This window comes from Lathyrus oleraceus, chromosome 3 (genome assembly GCF_024323335.1).
Source record: "Lathyrus oleraceus cultivar Zhongwan6 chromosome 3, CAAS_Psat_ZW6_1.0, whole genome shotgun sequence".
NCBI lineage: Eukaryota > Viridiplantae > Streptophyta > Magnoliopsida > Fabales > Fabaceae > Lathyrus > Lathyrus oleraceus.
In genome coordinates, this window is record NC_066581.1 from 208900056 (window position 1) to 208919055 (window position 19000).

The window sequence follows — 19000 nt, forward strand, 5'->3', positions numbered from 1 at the left end:
TTAAAAACGTCATAGGAGCTTTTGACCGAGAACAATCCATCCCCGATAGTTGTTTATGAGCGTTTTATAAATTCACTCAATAATGTAGTAGGTAGTACACGATAAAAAATGAAGCGTGTAAGACATGAAAAAGAATAAAGAACACTTTGTCTATCACTACAAGCACAAACTTTTTATAGTTAAATGAAGAATTAAAATAAGACTCGTTTAAATGGAAGTTATAAAAGTATTTATTGTTGAAAACAATGAATCAACATTGACTTTCATTATATAAACAAACGAATATTGCTATGAAGAAGGCACAGTCATCACAATTCACAACCACAAACTTTGATACAAAAGCAAGTTCTGCTAGCTCTTTCCTCATTACCATGGCAGAATCATTTCTGGCTGATATTGCTAATTCACTGCTTGGGAAGGTTGCTTCTTATGCTTGTCAAGAAGCTTATCTAGCCTATGGTGTGAAAGACGATCTACAACGTTTCAGAGACTCTTTGACAATTGTCAGAGGTTATCTACTTGATGCTGAGTCCAGGAAGGATCAAAGTCATGCTTTGCGCGAATGGCTGAAGCAGATTCAAAACATTTGCTTCGATGCTGAAGACATATTTGATACATTTGAGTTCCAACACAAGAGGAAACAAATTGTCAAATCCTCTGGAAGCATCAGAAAGAAGGTAGGCCAGGTGTTTTCTAAATATAATCCAATTGTTTTCCTTCCTAGGATGGGACATCTAATCAAAGAAATTAGTGACAAATTGGATAAGAAAGCAGCCGAGGGGATAACGTATGGGCTTACAACTATTCCCGAACTTGTTGTGCACGAAAGAGAATTGACTTATCCTGATGTTAATGTTTCAAGGGTAATAGGAAGGGATATTGAGAAAGATGAAATTATGAAGCTTTTGATGCAACCACATCCTGAGGATGGAAATGATGGTGATAAAAGCATGTGTGTCATTCCCATTGTGGGAATGGGAGGATTAGGGAAGACCACACTTGCAAAGTTGGTGTTCAATGATGACACAATAGATCAACTTTTCCAATTGAAGATGTGGGTGTGTGTCTCTCTTAATTTTGACATTAAGCAGATAATCCTTAAAATCATCAACGCTGCCAGTACTGCAGATTCTAAAGCAGCTTCAGCTCCAACGACCGATCCCGATCCCCAAGAAAACATCAACAACTTAGATATTGTGCAACTAGTAAGTCGTCTGAAACAAAAACTTTCTAGTCAAAAGTTTTTACTTGTGTTAGATGACATATGGAATGAAGATCGTGAAAAGTGGATTGAGTTGGAAGATTTGATAAAAGTTGGCGCACCAGGAAGCAAAATTATGGTGACAACTCGTAGTATATCAGTTGCTTGGATGATGGGTAATGTTCCCTCATATGAATTAAAAGGTCTTTCTTCAGAGGATTGTTTATCTCTATTTGTCAAATGTGCATTCAAGGACGGTGAAGAAAAAAGTTATCTAAATCTAGTGGAGATCGGAAAAGAAATTGTCAAAAAATGTCACGGGGTTCCACTAGCCGTGAAAACATTAGGAAGTTCACTCTTCTCAAACTTTGATATAAATAAGTGGGAATTTGTGAGGGACTCTGAGATGTGGAATTTAGAACAGCAAAAAAATGGTATCCTACCTGCCCTAAAAGTAAGTTATGATCAAATGCCATTCTATCTAAGAGAATGTTTTGCTTATTTTTCCCTTTATCCCAAAGATCATATCCTTGATACTCATGGAATGTGTGGTCTTTGGGCAGCCCTTGGATTAGTTCAATCCCATAATGGAAGTGAAAAGCTAGAGTATGTTGCAAGAAAGTATATTGATGAGTTACATTCAAGATCATTTCTTCATGAACTCAATGACTATGGCGCCGGTTGCTATTTCAAAGTACATCATTTGATACACGATCTAGCATTGTATGTTGCAGGAGAGAACTTTGTAGTGCTAAACTCACAAACTCGAAATATACCTCAACAAGCAAGGCATTTATCATGTCTTGAAGATGTCTCATTTGACCTTGCTTTGTTCCCAAAATCTAGAAGTGTGAGAAGCATACAGTTTCCCATCTTGGGAATGTCTCTTGAGAATGAAAGTGTTCGGAATACATGGGTGTTAAGGTACAAATACTTGCGTTATTTAGACTTAAGTGACTCTTGTTTTAAAAATATACCCAATTCAATTGCAAAATTAGAGCACCTGCGTTTTCTCAATCTTTCTCGTAATGACAAAATCAGAACACTGCCAAATTCCATTTGCGAACTCCTAAATTTGCAAGTTTTGTTGCTTAGGGGATGCACAGAGCTTGAAAAGTTGCCCAAAGGATTAGGAAAGTTGACTAGCCTTCGACGTCTGAGTGTCACTACAAAACAATCTACTCTACCATATTATGAATTCGCTAGTCTGAACAATCTTCAAACATTGTGTTTTTATGATTGTGTCAATCTGAAGTTTTTGTTCAAACAAACAGTACTCCCTTCTGTTGAAGAACTGTATTGTGCATCATGTGAGAGCCTGGAGTGCTTACCTCTTTATACTTTTCCTAACTTGCAGACATTGTTTATTGGTGATTGTCGGATGTTAAACTTGTCATTGGACAACGAAAATTCAACTCAAAAGCTGAGGATGAAACATGTGTACCTCTTTGATTTTACAAAGCATCTAACACTCCCTAGATGGATTGAATGTGCGGTGGACACTTTAGAGACCTTTCAAATTGGCAATTTTCCTAATCTTCAAATGCTTCCTGAGTATCTTACTACAATGACTCATCTTAAGAGGCTCTTTATTACTAGGTGTTCTCAACTGTTGAGTCTTCCAAGTGATTTGCCTCGCCTCACTGCACTTGAAGATTTACGCATAGTTGATTGTTCTGGATTGTACCGAAAATGTCAGCCTCATTTTCGTGAGTACTGGCCCATAATTAGTCATATTAAAAACATTTACATTCAAGAAGAGGAAGAGAAGGAGGAGGAGGAGGAGGAGGAGAAATGAAACCATCATCAACCTTGGAAGGTAAACATTATATTGTATTATGAAATAAGTGTTGGTTGCATTTCCTAAACTATTATCCTGTTGAAAAAAAATAAGGTTAGAGCTGAAATTTCCTAAACTGAGTTTCATATAAAATATGTACTGAACAATGTGAATAAAACAAGATTTCCTCGTGTAGTGGCAAGATAGATGATGAGGTTGGATTGGAAAAGGGATATGCAGCTTGAAGAGACACAAAAGAGAGCAGATCAGTGGTTGACGGCATTTGAGATCATGAATATCTGATAAGCATAATAATGAGATATGTGTTGCTTAATGCACAAGTTAAGATACCATGAGACTTACTTGTGCACATTAGACAAAGTCGGTATTATAATATTTGATGTTAAACTTGCCATTGACCAATGAAAGCCCAATACAAAAATTGAGGATGAAATATTTGATGCTTGTGAATTTTCCAGGGCTTCTGGCATTACCCGAGTGTACCGTAGGTACTACAACACATTAGACACCTTGCTAATTTCTGATAACATTTGAGAGCATGAATGTCAAATCAGTGAGAATGGAAAATCCTCGTTTTTATTAGTGTTTGATCTGATATAATGATGTATCCAAAATTTCAAAATGACTATTCTCTTTCATGTTATATTCTCAGTTTTCAAAAAAACATCTACGAAAACTCAACATTTGATGTGGCTTAACTGACTTTGGCTTTATTCTATCCAATCAATTCTTTTACTTAAAGAATCATACTTTAAGAACTAAAAATTGTTAGAAGTTGTAATCCGAAGTTTTGATTGAGAGCTAGCATTTGACTAGGTCGAAGCAGCTAGTCCAACAATTCTACCGATTTTCAAAGCTATCCAATGCTGAATCTAATTCCCTCAACAAAGTAGTACTCGTAAATGAACCGAACAAGACATGAAAAAGAGTAAATAAATATATATCCCCACAACCACAAACACAAACACAAACAAAAACTTAGATACAAAAACAAAGTTCTGCTATTTCCTCATTACCATGGCAGAATCAATTCTCATTGATATGTCTAATTCATTGCTTGGGAAGGTTGCTTCTTATGCTTGTCAAGAAGCTTATCTAGCCTATGGTTTGAAAGACAATCTACAAAGTTTCAAAGACTCTTTGATAATTGTCAGAGGTTATCTACTGGATGCTGAGTCCAAGAAGGACCAAAGTCATGCTTTGCGTGAATGGTTCAAGCAGATTCAAAACATTTGCTTTGATGCTGAAGACATATTTGATACATTTGAGTTGCAAGACAAGAGGAAGAAAATTGTCAAATCCTCCGGAAGCATCAGAAAGAAGGTAAGCCACTTTTTTTCTAAATATAATCCAATTGTTTTCCTTCCTACAATGGGACATCAAATAAAAGATATTAGGGAAAGATTGGATAAGAAAGCAGCCGAGGGGATAACGTATGGGCTTACAAGTATTCCCGAACCTGTCGTGCAGGAAAGAGAAACGACTTATCCTGATGTTAATGTTACAAGTGTAATAGGAAGGGATGATGATAAAGATGAAATTATCAAGCTTTTGGTGCAACCTTTTCCTCAGGGTGGAAATGGTGGTGATAAAAGCATGTGTGTTATTCCCATTGTGGGAATAGGAGGATTAGGAAAGACCACACTTGCAAAGTTGGTGTATAATGATGACACAATGGATCAACTTTTCCAATTGAAGATGTGGGTGTGTGTCGCTCTTAATTTTGACATCAAGCAGATAATCATTAATATCATCAACGCCGCGAGTACTTCAGATTCTAAAGCAGCTTCAGCACCACCGACGAGTCTCACTCCCCAAGAAAACATCAACAACTTAGATATTGTGCAACTAGTAAGTCGTCTGAAACAAAAACTTTCTGGTCAAAAGTTTTTACTTGTGTTAGATGACATATGGAATGAAGATCGTGAAAAGTGGATTGAGTTGGAAGATTTGATAAAAGTTGGCGCACCAGGAAGCAAAATTTTGGTGACAACACGTAGTAAATCAGTAGCTTGGATGATGGGCAATGTTCCCTCCTATGAATTAAAAGGTCTTTCTCCAAAGGAATGTCTATCTCTATTTGTCAAATGTGCATTCAAGGAAGGTGAAGAAAAAAGATATCCAAATCTAAAGAAGATCGGAGAAGAGATTGTGGAAAAATGTCACGGGGTTCCACTGGCCGTGAAAACATTAGGAAAATCTCTCTTCTCAGACTTTAATATAAACAAGTGGGAATTTGTTAGGGATTCTGAGATGTGGAATTTAGAAAAAAAGAAAGATGGTATTTTACCTGCTTTAAAAGTAAGTTATGATCAAATGCCATCCATCCTAAGACAATGTTTCGCTTATTTTTCCCTTTATCCCAAAGATCATATCTTTGATAGTTATGTAATGTGTAGTCTTTGGGTAGCCCTTGGATTAGTACAATTCCGAAATGGAAGTGAAAAGCTAGAGGGTGCTGCAAGAAAATATATCGACGAGTTACATTCAAGATCATTTCTTCAGGATTTCGATGACAGTGGCCCCTTTTGCCTGTTCAAAGTACATCATTTGATACACGATCTTGCATTGTATGTTGCAGGAGAGGACTTTGTAGCGGTAAACTCCCAAACTCGAAGTATTCCTCAGCAAGCAAGACATTTATCATTTGTTGAAGATGAGTCATTTGGCCATGCTTTGCTCCCAGAGTCTAGAAGTGTGAGAAGCATACAATTTCCCATCTTAACAATGGGTCTTGAGAGTGAAAATGGTCTGAATACATGGTTGTCAAGGTACACATTCTTGCGTTATTTAGACTTAAGTGACTCTTGTTTTGAAACTGTGCCCAACTCAATTGCAAAATTAGAGCACCTCCGTTTCCTCGATCTTTCTCGTAATGACAAAATCAGAATACTACCAAATTCTATTTCCAAACTTCTAAATTTGCAAGTTTTGTTGCTCAGTGGATGCACAGAGCTCAAAAGTTTGCCTAAAGGATTAGGGAAGTTGATTAACCTTCGACGTCTGATTGTCACTACAAAACAATCTATGCTACCACAGGATGAATTCGCTAGCTTGAACAATCTTCAAACTTTGAGTTTTCATGATTGTCACAATTTGAAGCTTTTGTTCAAACAATCACTCCCTTCCGTTGAAGAACTGTATTTTGAATCATGTCGGAGCCTGGAGTGCTTACCTCTTTCTATTTTTCCTAAATTGCAGACATTGTTTATTCGTGATTGTCGGATGTTAAACTTGTCATTGGACAATGAAAACTCAATCCAAAAGTTGAGGATGAAACATCTGTATCTCTATGATTTTCCAAAGCTTCTAACACTCCCTCAATGGATCGCATGTGCGGTGGACACTTTAGAGACCTTTGTAATTGTCAATTTTCCTAAACTTCAAATGCTTCCTGAGTATCTTTCTACAATGGCTCTTCTAAAGAGGATCTGTATTGCTCGCTGTTCTCAACTCTCGACTCTTCCAAGTGATTTGCATCGCCTCACTGCACTTGAATATTTACAAATACTTGATTGCCCTGAATTGTTCCGAAAATGTCAGCCTCAATTTGGCGAGTACTGGCCCATGATTCGTGATATTAAAAACATTTGGATTGAACAAGATGAGGAGGAGGACGACGAGGAGGAGGACGACTGACGAGCCCTCAACCTTGGAAGGTAAAGATTATTTCGTGTTATCAAATAAGTGTTGCTTGCACCTCCCATACTATTTTCCTGTTTAAAAAAATATAAAGTGATATACTGAACAATGTGAGAAAAACAAGATTCACTGTTTTGAAAGTAAGGTTTTCTTTGTGTAGTGTCAGGATAGATGATAAGATTGAAGCAGGTTGAGGAGACACAAAAGAGAGCAGATCTGTTGTTGATGGCATTTGAGAACATGAATGTCTGATAAGGAGAATAAGAAAATGGTTGTTTTATTATAGGCTACTTCTATGGTTCACAAATGAGATATGTCTTGCATAATACACAAGTTAATTTCTAACATTTGATCAAATAAGATACCAAAAGATAAACATGTGTTATGGTATAAGACTGTCTTACTTGTGCACATTAGACTAAGTCTTTATTATAAGTATCTTAAGATTTCAAAATATTCATTTTCTTTCATGTTTGATGTAGTTTAAGATTTCAAAATGTTTATTTCTTTTATGTTATATTGACAGTTCTCAAAAACATATATAGGACTAATATACTTAAATGTTTACATGTTATATTAAGTAGTTTTTGCTACATCAAAATAAATATATATTAAATGTTTACATGTTGTAGTATTAAAATTAACATTCGTAGTTTTAGATTTTTTTTTCTAAATAATCACATTTTTTAATTTAAATTCTAAAATAATATATTTTTTAAAATAATTACGGAAATAATCAGTTTTCATGACTTATGCGTCAGTTGAACTGGCGCATCTATTATTCAATCAACATGAGGCATTGAGACCATTGACGCATGATGTGTCATGCATGTGAAGGCACCACATACAATATCGCATGCATGTGAAGACGCCACATACATTGGCGCATACATGTAATCATGTGTGTGTGTGTGCGTCTAAAGTAATGGCGCATGCATGTGTACTCATCTATAAATACACGGCATTTCTCTCATTATTCTCCACACAATTTCTTATCCTCCTTCCATTTTTCTTTTATTTTTCTTCAATCTCCTTCAATTTTTAAGAGCCACCAAGTATTTTGGAAGTTGTTTGTATGACTCCTCCAAATTGTCAAACACTTTTTCAACTGCCTTAGTCCTAACTATCCATGCCTTCCTGTATGATAGAGTATAGTTGTATTGTGTTACAATATGCGAGATTATAATACTCACCTTTAACGACGGATTGTCGCTAATGAAAGACAAAATTTCATCGCGTATTAACTGAGAGTTGAGTTTGTGATGGTCTTGCATTGGGTTTGGGATTAAGCATGTGTTAACTGGACCCATTGGACCTATCTCCCAAGAATCACTCCTCTTCCGGTAGGATGCTAACAACCGGAACAGGCAAAGCCCATTTCGATAATAAATCTTATACCTCGTTGCATTAGTTCGATCAACCCTATAATCAGCTGATAATTCCATGTGATATTTTTTAATGGCTCTGACACAGTCTTCTTTTGTGCAAAATTTGTCTCCTTCTTTCAATGATCCTTGAATTTGCACATAAAGATTGTAAAATATATCTAACGAAGGTTCATCTGTACCCAAATTCAAGCTTGTCATGTGTTGAGGTGGAAAATATACATGACTAGCTGGTAATGGCTCTTCTTCTTCTTCATCATTCACCATTTCATCAACCAATAACTCGGCTTCTTCTTCTTCATCGTCAACAGCATGGACTTCAGCCTGTTCGTCGTCATCAGTTTCACAAAACACTTGTGACGGATTAACAAACTGAGACACTTGATTTTGTTGTGTTAATATATATAATTCTATATCATTCTACCCAAATTGTTCATGATTGTGAAACATATGGTGAACATTGTCATCATCTCGAACCTTCAACTGATAAAACTTTACTTGGTTGTTTGTAAAAAACACTGAATTTTTATAGATGATTTGTCCCACCTGACTACACTGCAATTTCTTTTCTATTCTTTGTTTCAAATGTGAAAAACTTGATCGTGTATTTATTGTAAATCGAGTTACTTTTGTGTTGCGAAAACAAAAGCCGAATAAGTGACACTCAAATATTTCACACGATTCAGCGCCATGCCATCGTAGGTCACCAATGAACACTTAAATATCTCATCGCCACAACACCCAACCATTATTTGACTTTAGTACACCACAAGAACCATTGTTTCGTTTCCAAAACGATTCAATGTCCCAATTCGGACAACCATACCGTCTACAATTCATCTAACTACAACAATCCAACTACGATAATATGGACACCGAACTCAATCACGGAAGCGCTGTTGGCAACAACTCCCCAAGCTATTGGAGAAAAATGATGACAAATCTATCAAATACCGTTGGACCTTCCACCGGACCTTCATACCAGCCACCATTGCATCATGTCAGCACTCAAAGATCTAAAACACCTCAAGGAAATTATGGGAGTCCTCGATGACAAGTTAAGCACCAGGATGTGGAATAGGGGGACGTTTCAATCGGACGCGTCATTGATTTTTTTGTCAATTATTATGTATTTTAACTTTATATTATAATATTATTTTTCATTTAAGTCTTTAATTTAATTACTTATAAATATAAAATATAAATAAATAAATAAAAAAAAAAACAGGTAGTGCATGCGCCACATGCAATGGCGCATATATTGATGTAGTATATGCATCTGTCAACGCATGTAGCTTCAAGGCATGCATGCGCCTAACCAAATGGTGCCTATGGTCATTTGAAAATTTACAATGCATGCATGCGCCCTACCAAGTAGAGTCTGTGTTCATTGGAAATTAGATGTGTCTATTCAACTGACACATACTTAATGAAATGTGATTATTTTGGTAATTATTTTGAAAAATAAGTTATTTTAAAATTTAAATTAAAAAATATGATTATTTAAAAAAAATCATAGTTTTGAGAAACTAAATTATAATTTCCTAAATTTAGAGAAATCATTTGATTCAAACTATTATTTTATATCTCAATGATACATATAATTGTTAATATTTTTTCCTTTTCATTTTTATTATAGAGAGGGGAAAGCATAAGAGAAACGAAAACTACCATAAATCAAACAAGCAACATATATCTTCTTATTATCGTCAACTAATAAATTACTAAATTGAATAATACAAAAATTATAATAACAAATAACAGTATTCAAGAACAACTAAGTTAGCTAACTTGTAGTATAGTTATGGTGGCATCAAGTGTTCTGCTAGAGCACACCAAAGAAACCAACAGAACGAACAAGGAAGAAGACGATATCAAGTAGAGGAATACAAAAAAGATGAAAGAGGTTGAGAGGATCCTGGCAAGTGACCATGATAATACAAACGGACAAAAGTCTAGGGGTGAGGTGCGTCTGGGGGACTTAGCATCATAGATTTGATAAACATTAGCTGCTGGCTACTAGCCGGAGATTTCAACGATATAGTGTATGCTCATGAGAAGAAAGGAGGGGCTCCACTATCAAACAACAAGTGCAACTCCACTATAAATAATTGATTTAATTTAATTATTTATATTTTTATTTAATTATTTAGTGTTTTAATTAAAATAAATTTGGTGGTTATATATGTTGTTGGGGTTGCAACGGGATTGGTAGGTTGTGGTGAGAAATAGGTGTTTGGTAGAATAATTAAAAATTAGAATAATTAGTATTTTTAATTAATTTTAGAAATAAAAAGTGAAAATAGTAATATATGAGAAATTGGGTCAAATGTATAATTTGAGGGAAGTATGAGTTAAGAGGAGAAAAGTTGAAAGTTAGATGGGCAATAATAATAATTATGCAAAATTAATTAGAATATTATATATTCTAAAAGTTAGAAAAAATTAGGTTTAGTGGAGAACTTTTTGTCAGGACGTGAAAACAATGAGGCTTAGAGAAACAAGAACATTGGAAGGGAGAGTTGGGTTTGGAAGGGAGAGTTGGGTTTGAAAGGGAGAATTCATAGGAGTTGCGTTACTGGAAAATCTAAGGTAATGGGGGAGAAAGGGCTTTCACTATGGGTGTATTGCATGAAAGGATAGAGAAAAGAGGTCTTTGCTCTCGTTAAGGTTCCACGATTTTGTTTTGATGAATTATTGTAGTGTTAGAAATCTGGAAATTGATGATTGTTTGTGTTTATACATGTGTTTTGGTGACTGAAATTATGTTTGAATCATCATAACCATACGTATATGAATTTCTGCCATTGATGAATGTTTGAGTGTTTGGATTGTGAAAATGATTTGGTGGAATTGTTGATGTAATTGTTGATGAATTACCATGGATCATGATGAATATGTGTCTTGTAATATGTTGTTGGTTGTGATAAAAAGTTTCACTTTTAAATTCGTATTCTAGGTTATTTGATTTTGGGAAAATTGGTTTGAATCATGTATTGAGGTTTATGTAAGAAGGAGGTGAATAACTTATGTGAAAACTGGGTTTTTTTAGAAAATTCATCAGTGACAATCGATTGTCACTCTATGACAATCGATTGCACTAGTGCAATTTTTTAAAAATAAAACAATGACAATCAATTGCACCCTTGAATTAATCAACTGTTTTGCTTCCAAATGAATATTTTTTGAAAATTCAGAATCAAAAGGGACTTGACGATAATTGATTTTCATCCCTTGACAATTGATTGTTGTAGGCCAATTTGTGAAGAAAAAAAATTATTTTGATTTTTGTTGCATTGTCCGACGATTTTGGCCGTAACTTTAGTTTCGTAGGTCTAAATAAGGTGTCGTTTAAAGTGTTGGAGAGCTAACACACTGAGCTACTTAATAGTAGTGATTGGTGAAATAATTTATTTGTAGTCGTGTGTTCATTGTAAGAATGCATTTGATGACATGTATGATCGATTAGCGAATCAATGTGTTTACCTAATGATGAGTTGATGTTGTAATGAATTAGCATGATTGAATGTTGAATGAATTAGCATTTGATGAGGTGTTGTTGTTTGATGTTGTTTGTTAATTGTCATAACATTTATTAATTGTTGCTTGTTGAGAATGATGTTGTGTATAATGGTGATAAATGCATGGTGATTATTTTGGTGAGCATTTTGGTGATTATTTTAGTGATAATGCAAGTTCTTGATAGTCATGCATCATGGTGTAGGGGCTTAGGTCCAGTTTTGGTGTGCTCTGATCCGATGGTATGGATTCAAGAGCAAGTAGCTGGTTCCGTATGGAAATCGGTGAAGCGTTACTTATGGTGATAGTAACGATTTGATGTGCTCTGGTCCAATGGTGTGGATTCAGGAGCGAGTAGGTAATTCCAATAAGGAATTAGTGAAACGTTACTTATGGTGATATTAACGATTTGATGTGCTCTGGTCCTATGATGGGGATTCAGGAGTGAGATGGGTTTGTGTTGTCCATGAATGGTATTGCGTGCATAATGAGTTTGTTGTGGAGTACATTGCATACATGTTTGCATATGTAACTAATTGTTCATGATGTTGTTGATTAATTGAGAATACCTTACATGGTAAATAAATTGTTGTGAATAATGTGTATACCTGATGTATATGCATGTTGATATGAATGGGTGTGAGACTATGGTATTGTTAATTGTGTATTGAGTGTGTATTATGTTGCATGTTTTCTACCTTAGCATTCTTTATACTGTTTATTTTGAATGTTGTTTCTCACCCCTTTTGCTTCATGTTGTCCTCCATGGACATCTTGCAGATACTCAGAAGTGATCTTTGTAGCTACATATAGAAGGTGGCTTGTTGGAGCTATTTTTCGATTTTATTTATCATTTTATCATACATTAGTGGTTTATTTAATGCTCTGATTACGTAACATCAGGGACGGGATTTGTTATGTTTTATGTTGATGTTGATTTTGTTGTTTTGGAGTTTAATACTTTATTTATGAAGTTGTTATGAAATGTTTTTCTGTTGTGTAATATTCAAATGTTTTGATGAGTTTTAATGGGTTATCGTTAGTGGCACCTTAAATTTTTGAGTAATGCTTTTTATATAAGTTGCAGGGTTTAAGGTGTTACATAGTGGTATCAGAGTAAGTTGGTCTATCTGGCCAGGTTTTTTACATGTTGTTTGTTCTCTGGTACGCGACATTGTCATACGGTGAACTGACTTTGTGTGTTTTTGCTTTGGAAAGCAAATGTCGCGGATAGCAAGAGTCGCCACCGACTTTTCTTTTATCCCATAAGGAAAGGTGGAAAAGAACAGGAAAGACCTTAATTAGATTTTGGGTTCGGGAGGTACATTATACAAAGGGAAGGTGTTAGCACCCTTTGTATCCATGGTTATCCATGGGCTCTTAATTGCTTGATCACTTATGTTTGTCTGAAAAAAGTGTTTGTGAATGGCTTAAAAAATGTTTTGAAAAGAGAGTTTAACTTTGTAATGATTCTTGTACGAATGTATACAAAGTATTTATCTCGTTTAATTTTGAAAGCGGTTTAGAAAAATATAACTTGGCAATGATTCTAGTACGAATGTATACCAAGTGGTGATTTTCTAGTATTTGCAAAGTGTGAGGTATGAAAAATGTTTTAGGTTGTGAGCCAGCAAGTAAGAGTCATACCTATCCAAGGTCTTTATGGGCATTTCCTATCCTTATGAGGGTAAAATTGTCCTTACTATTGAGAAGTAAGTAGTTTTATCCTTTGGATGTAAAAGGGTCATCGTAGGGTCATCGTTTGGTCATTGAAGGCAACATTTGTAAGGATACCTTAGCATTCGAAGGGACGATCATCATTAACCGTAGGCTACAATGACAGGTCATCGAGGGACAAAATCATATATTCGAAGGCAACATCCGAGGGACTATGATTTATCTTATAGGGACATGATGATTTAATCGAAGGGTCTTTGCTAAGTGTATCCCCACATTCGCGGGACATGACCATAATACCGTAATATCGTGAGGCAACAAAGAGAGGTCCAAGATCACATATTCAAAGGCAATATTTTGTAATCAATTAGGTAGTTGTAATTGTAGCGGTGTATTCGTCGCTATATGATCTATCGATTAAATCATAAGCTAAGAGATACATTGAAATTTCGAGTCGCCACCGCACTTTTATTTATCCAAAGGACTGGCTAAAAAGCGAACAAAAGCCTAAGAAGTTTTACACGTAGAAAACTAATAAAAAGATCAGAGAGTCTGGGTAAGGGGTAAATTACGCAATGGGAAGGTGTTAGGCACCCACTACGTCCTAGGTACTCCTAGGGAGCCCTTTTCACACTTGTTGTACTAAATTGTTATTTGTTATGACATAAACATTGTGCAAACATGATTGGGATGATGAGAAAAGAATATACAGTTTTATTATTTTTGTGTTTTTGTGTTATTGGTTTTGTGTTCGAACGGATGAACCCGCTGCCTACGTACCTTTCATCAAAGGTAAGGATCAAAACGCCGTAGTTCGGCTAAAAGATTTCCAAAAGTTGGTGGATTCAGTTTTAAACACAAGCACTAAGGCTTTTCATTATCAATGGGAGAACACTCGACCAAAAACAACATCCACCATGTGAGGATAGCTTCGACGCACTAGAGGGGTTAACCCTGTTTTCAGTACGGAAGTCTTACTGTCGACTCACTAAGGATAAGGTGAGGTTTACATCAACCACAATGATAATTGAAACCTATGGCTAATGCATGAAAAGATTAACAATGGACAAAGCCAAAACAAGTGAATGAGTGAAGTTAATGGATTGTGATTATGAAAATGGAGTCAAAGTATAATTAAGATTGATTCAAAAGAAGTGTTATGAAATGGAGTTTGAAAAAAAGTCAAGGACTTGGGTCCAGGTTTTTAGTTAGAAAACATGAAGATGTTTGCACAACACTTATGTCAAGTTTGAAAGATAAAGTGTGAAAAGGTTTAGGACATAATGAATGATGAATGGATGAGGATGGGGAGTAAAACTTCTCAGGAGGTTCACTTCTTGAAATCATATAGCAGATGATTCAAGTGTGTCCTTTGGAATAGCAATGGATAATAATAAACAAACAAAGCAAAGAAAGAAAAGCGGATATCGGATGCCAATCACTGGTCTTGTACCAATCTCCTAAAACAAAATGGGATATCAGAGGCCACTCTATGGACTTACACTAATCTCCACAGGCAAAGAAATAAAAAGCGGATACCGAATACCAATAGATGGGTTTACACCAGTCTCCTAAAACAGAATAGGATATCAGAAGCCACTCAATGGACTTACACCAATCTCCTCAAAAGAAAAACAAAGATGAAACATGGAAATTAACTGCCAATCTGTCTGGACTTAGGTTAACTCGACAGATGCTCATAGGAAAACCAATGCCACATTACAGGGACTTACAATGGATCCTCACATACAAGAACAAAAGCAACAATATGATCACAGGAATGCAAATGCCAACTTACAGGGACTTATAATTGCAACCTCTCATACAAACAGATAAAACAAACTATGATCACAGGAAAGCAGATGCCAACTTACAGGGACTTATAACTGCAACCTCACATACAAACAGATAAAACAAACTATGATCACAGGAAAGCAGATGCCAACTTACAGGGACTTATAACTGCAACCTCACATACAAACAGATAAACCAGAAGATATGAGTGACCAATGAGGTCTTACACTCTATCCTTCTGTCGCATCCTGCGAAAAATCAACCGGCGAGACTCAAAATAAAATACCACAGAGCCGCCACTAAACGTTATTTATCCCAAGATAGGGAAAGGAAACGCTCAGAGAAACCTGGAAAGACATGGTCTCGCGACCAAAGAGAAAGGGTAAGGGAGTCGGTTACGCGAGGGGAAGGTATTAGCACCCCTCACGTCCGTCGTACTCGACGGGATCCACGTCCTAGAATAAAGAAAAGGTTGCTAAACATCACACATACACACGGGGAACACAAGTGGGGTTAGGAGAAGGGAGCTCGATAAGGTATCGCACCTTATGCCTACATATCTTGTCTAGAACAAGAATCAGAGCCTCTGTAGTTCGGCTTACGCACGCCAAACAACACAAAACATACAAACACACAAGGGTGGCAAACATGGAGCCCGACAACCACTGGATGGAATTACGTCAGCATCCGAACCAAAACACTCAAAACGGCAAACGTGGAGCCCGACTGCCAATCATTAGGCTTATGTCGGCATCCGAACCAAAACACAAGAAGATAACAAACAAACACACGCAAAAAGAAAAAGGTTGCCCGGAGTGGTCTCGCATGACCACCTGCCTACATACCTCGTCTGGCACGAGGATCAGGGCGATGTAGTTCCCCTGAAAGGGACTGAATTGCTAACCAGAAATCGGGGAAAGACACACAACTAGGGAGCTGAGACTCGAGCCTAATGTTGTCATGCATCGTTCACCTAAGTTCGGTTTTCTATCCTACTTGCATAAGCAAACTAACCTAACCAGGAAAGAAGCTAGCACACAAGCATACAATCATATCATACATCAAATGAGAACAGGCATCTCAAACAAGCATGTCAATCAGATATTCACAGAGCACGCGCTATAACCAAACAAGAGGCTCAATCAATGGGGTTTGACCGCCGAAGCGAGTCGTCTGTACAGGCTGGTTTTGCTCTTAACCTTGCCATTACGAGGCTAAGGTGAAGCAGATGAAAGGATGAAGTGAGGATCAGACCTCACAGCTCTTATCCCTAACCAGGGAGAGCGTCTGACAAATGAGTATGGGTCCAGAATGGGGGAACCCTTCTATACTCGAAGACTCTGACACAACAGATCTTGGGCTTTTGATCTCAATGCTACAACCATGTAATGGGAGCAAGGAGAAGACTCAACTGAATAGTGGGGGACAGGTTGCTTGTCCCTACCTTCCACCAATTGCCTTACTTGAAGGACTTTTCCTGCTTGGGCTTAAAAATAAACAACCACAATCATTGCCTCTTAAGGAGGACTTCAGACATTTATTTGCCCGGCCCGGTAACAGCCGGGTCTCCAGACTACATGAAGTCAAGAAGACCTACCTCAATGCAAGTTGCTTAAGCAACGCAAAGCAAAAGTTCGCAAGGAACTGAGCAACTAAAGTACCTGGAAATAGTCAAACACAGTTAGTACTCAGACAGACAAAACCAAACAGCAAGTTCAATCAGACAAACTATACAAGCTATGCACAAACAAAGCAAGCCAAGGCTCAAGCCTATGCTTCACAACCTACAAAACACAATTATGTTAGTGTACAAACATCAACAACATCAATTAAAGTTAATTTGAATCATTCTCCATGTGCATTGCCTTTTTGATCCTGAAAAATCAAGCAAATATTAGCAACTAGACCACTAGGCCAAGCCTAGGGTCCAAAAGCAAGAAAAAAGTTAAAACAGCAAGGTATTCATTAACCAACATCAAATTAACATCAAACACAAGCAAACATCATTGGTCTCATGTTTATATCATCCACCAAGCTCATGTTATGCACAAAACAATCCATATTGGTTCAAATGAAGCACCAAACATACAAACAGAATTATTGCATTCAAATCCATACCAAAACACATCCAAAAATTCTCAAATTAAATACACCTAAACAGGGATCAATCAAGGTCTACCATGTCAAATTTGAGCTCAATTGGGCAAATAGAACCATGTCAATGAAAATCATCAAAAACAGACACAATTACATGCTTCAATTCACACCATCAATGCATACATCCACTTCAAAAATTAATATCTTATTGAAAACTAAAAAGAAATGGATGAGACCAAAACAGGGAGGTCACACAATGTGTCTAGTTCATGCATATCAAATTTCATGGCCATACAATACAATATGAGGATTTCCCAATCAATCTACCAACATGTATCACATGAGCTTGCAATTTCAACAACCAGAAATGAAAAATCATGATCAAATTGAAAATACAGTGAAAAATTCTACAAAACTTCATACAACATCCTAACATATCAACAATTCACCATGCAAAATTTCAGCCAATTCCAACATGCATAGGTCATCCAATTAAATTCAACAAGTTGACATCAAGAGGTGTGACACAAATTGTCACACCTAAGTTCCAGAATTTGCTGCTCTCTAACCAGGTATCAAAAATTCATGAAATTTACATATAAATAATCCTCAATGAGTCAAGAACCACCACAAAAATTTTCAGCCATTTATTTTATGATATGAGTATTTCATGATCAAATTACAAACATGTATCAAAATGTGACATACATTAGAAAAGCCTATGCCAAATAAAATATTTGCCAAGCACAACTTTGACCAATAGGTCAAAAAATCCTACACAAGTCAACAAAGTCAAGGAAAAAAACTCCATATTTTTCTGAATTTTTACTATTTTTTATGAATTTTTTAAGGTGTTAGCAATTTTTTAAGATTTTTTTAATGAATTAACTAAATTAAATAAATTAAGTCCAGTGGCAGAAACGTAATTAATTTGGCGCGGGAGGGAAACACGGAATTTGAACTTTCAAATGGAAATTTTGGATTGAACAGTGAAAAACAACAGAAAATGTCGTCTTCCTCGCGCGATACATACTCCACCATCTCAAAACCGGTTTCGACTCAAACCTCAACCAAAATCAACAAATGGATATGCGTTGGAATCGTCTCACCGCGTGGAGTATGAATATGAACTTGATTTCAATTAATTCTTCCTAAATATTCCGGATCGAGCGTTTTAAGTTTTGCATTCAAAGCTTCGAGTTAACATAACTTTCTCTACACTAATCCGTTTCACAAACCAGAAGCATCGTTGAAATCTACACGAAACAAGCTACAAAAAGCATACAACAATTTGGAAAACCGTGACATTCGAGTTTTCGGAATACCTGAAGTGCAGCGCTGTTCTTGGTGATCTTTGCGCTCTATTTAATGAAACAGATGAAGCATAGGCTTGTGGAAGTAGGATGCAAAGCTTAGATTCGATGGAAATCGCTTCTACCGCGCCAAATCACAATTCACCATTGATGATGCTTTACTTGGACAGTCGTGTTCATGGCTTTTTATGCTCCAATAACCAAAAACAGTTGGTGAAGAGGATGAAACAAGATCAATCCAAAAAGAAATTCGAAAATTGGTTGAGATTCGATGAAGTTTGATGAAGTTTTGAGGGTTTGGTGTTCTTGAGATTTTGAGAGAAAACTTGAGAATTTGGAAAGTTTGAGATCCAATCTTGGTAAAAGTGATTTTCTGTTATGATTAGGAGATGATTTAGATTATATATGGTAGCTTAATCATGCCTTAATCCACTTAATTAGCAAAATGGAATGTTAAGTGAAATTGTCATTTTGTAAACAAGGGCAAAATGGTAAATACATCATGCCAGCTAGTGCCAGCTGTTTTGACAGCACATACACCTTCTAAATGACACATGTGATGTGTAGAAAC

The 19000-nt window shown here is 36.3% G+C and overlaps 2 protein-coding genes across 3 annotated transcripts; both read left to right on the plus strand.

Moving 5' to 3' along the window:
* The first annotated feature begins 285 nt into the window (after window positions 1-285).
* On the plus strand, window positions 286-3968 carry LOC127126355 (disease resistance protein RGA2). Its single transcript, XM_051055268.1, has 2 exons — window positions 286-3020; window positions 3178-3968. Exon 1 carries the CDS (start codon window positions 291-293, stop codon window positions 2997-2999), a length of 2709 nt encoding a protein of 902 aa, XP_050911225.1. The 5' UTR covers window positions 286-290; the 3' UTR covers window positions 3000-3020; window positions 3178-3968.
* Window positions 3966-7117, plus strand: LOC127126356 (disease resistance protein RGA2). 2 transcript variants are annotated; one of them, XM_051055269.1, is made up of 2 exons: window positions 3966-6661; window positions 6805-7117. In XM_051055269.1, the coding sequence occupies exon 1, from the start codon at window positions 4020-4022 to the stop codon at window positions 6639-6641; it is 2622 nt and encodes an 873-aa protein (XP_050911226.1). In that variant the 5' UTR covers window positions 3966-4019; the 3' UTR covers window positions 6642-6661; window positions 6805-7117. The 2 variants fall into 2 exon arrangements, with proteins under 2 accessions (XP_050911226.1, XP_050911227.1); XM_051055270.1 differs by lacking the exon at window positions 6805-7117 and having other exon boundaries at window positions 3966-5773; window positions 6204-6385.
* Window positions 7118-19000: the final 11883 nt, after the last annotated feature.